Raw genomic sequence first — 511 nt, 5'->3', positions numbered from 1 at the left:
GCTCCAAACCGCTCCGGGTGCGGGGCAACAGGTTCCCGAGCCGAGCCTCCGGTAGCGAGCGGAGGCGGCGGGGATCCCCCATCGCCCCCCATTTCGCCAGGCGGCGGGCGAGGGGGGCCGGCGGCCGCTCACCTCCGTCTCCATGGGCTCCACCTCTATCCCCTTCCATAGCTCCAGCAAGTGGGCGATCGGCATGCTGGGCGATGCCTGCCGGGCGCCGGGATCGAGCCAGAAGGGAAGCGGGGCAGGAGGGAGGCAGCTTCGGCCGGGAGCCCCGGCGGAGCCCTGCCCGGGACCCCTCCGCCCGGCTCGACAAGATGGCTCCCCGCCGCCGCCACAGCACCCCGGGGCGGCTCGCTCGATCGCTCCCTCGCTGGCGGGCGAGGCCGCTCCGCAGGCGCGGAGGCAGGGTAAAGCGAGCCCGGCCGCTCCGCAGCCCCGTCCCGTGGCCCTCGGCGGCGGTTCCCTTTTAAGAGCGGGGGAAAGGTGAGGCCGAGGGGGCGGCGGGGGG

The 511-nt window shown here is 75.5% G+C and overlaps 1 protein-coding gene across 1 annotated transcript in view; it reads right to left on the bottom strand.

Annotated features, from left to right (window-relative positions):
• Positions 1–195, bottom strand: part of RPS6KA2 (ribosomal protein S6 kinase, 90kDa, polypeptide 2) — a 305,814-nt gene extending 305,619 nt beyond the window's left edge. The window contains exon 1 of the mRNA XM_010579888.1: positions 133–195. Coding sequence (XP_010578190.1) covers positions 133–195 — 63 coding nt within the window. The remainder of the gene's footprint in view (positions 1–132) is intronic.
• Positions 196–511: the final 316 nt, after the last annotated feature.

Source organism: Haliaeetus leucocephalus, unplaced genomic scaffold (assembly GCF_000737465.1).
Source record: "Haliaeetus leucocephalus isolate CR32 unplaced genomic scaffold, Haliaeetus_leucocephalus-4.0 Scaffold687, whole genome shotgun sequence".
Classification (NCBI taxonomy): Eukaryota; Metazoa; Chordata; class Aves; order Accipitriformes; family Accipitridae; genus Haliaeetus; species Haliaeetus leucocephalus.
Note: the sequence above shows the minus strand (reverse complement) of the source record. Positions and strands in the feature narration are given on the sequence as shown.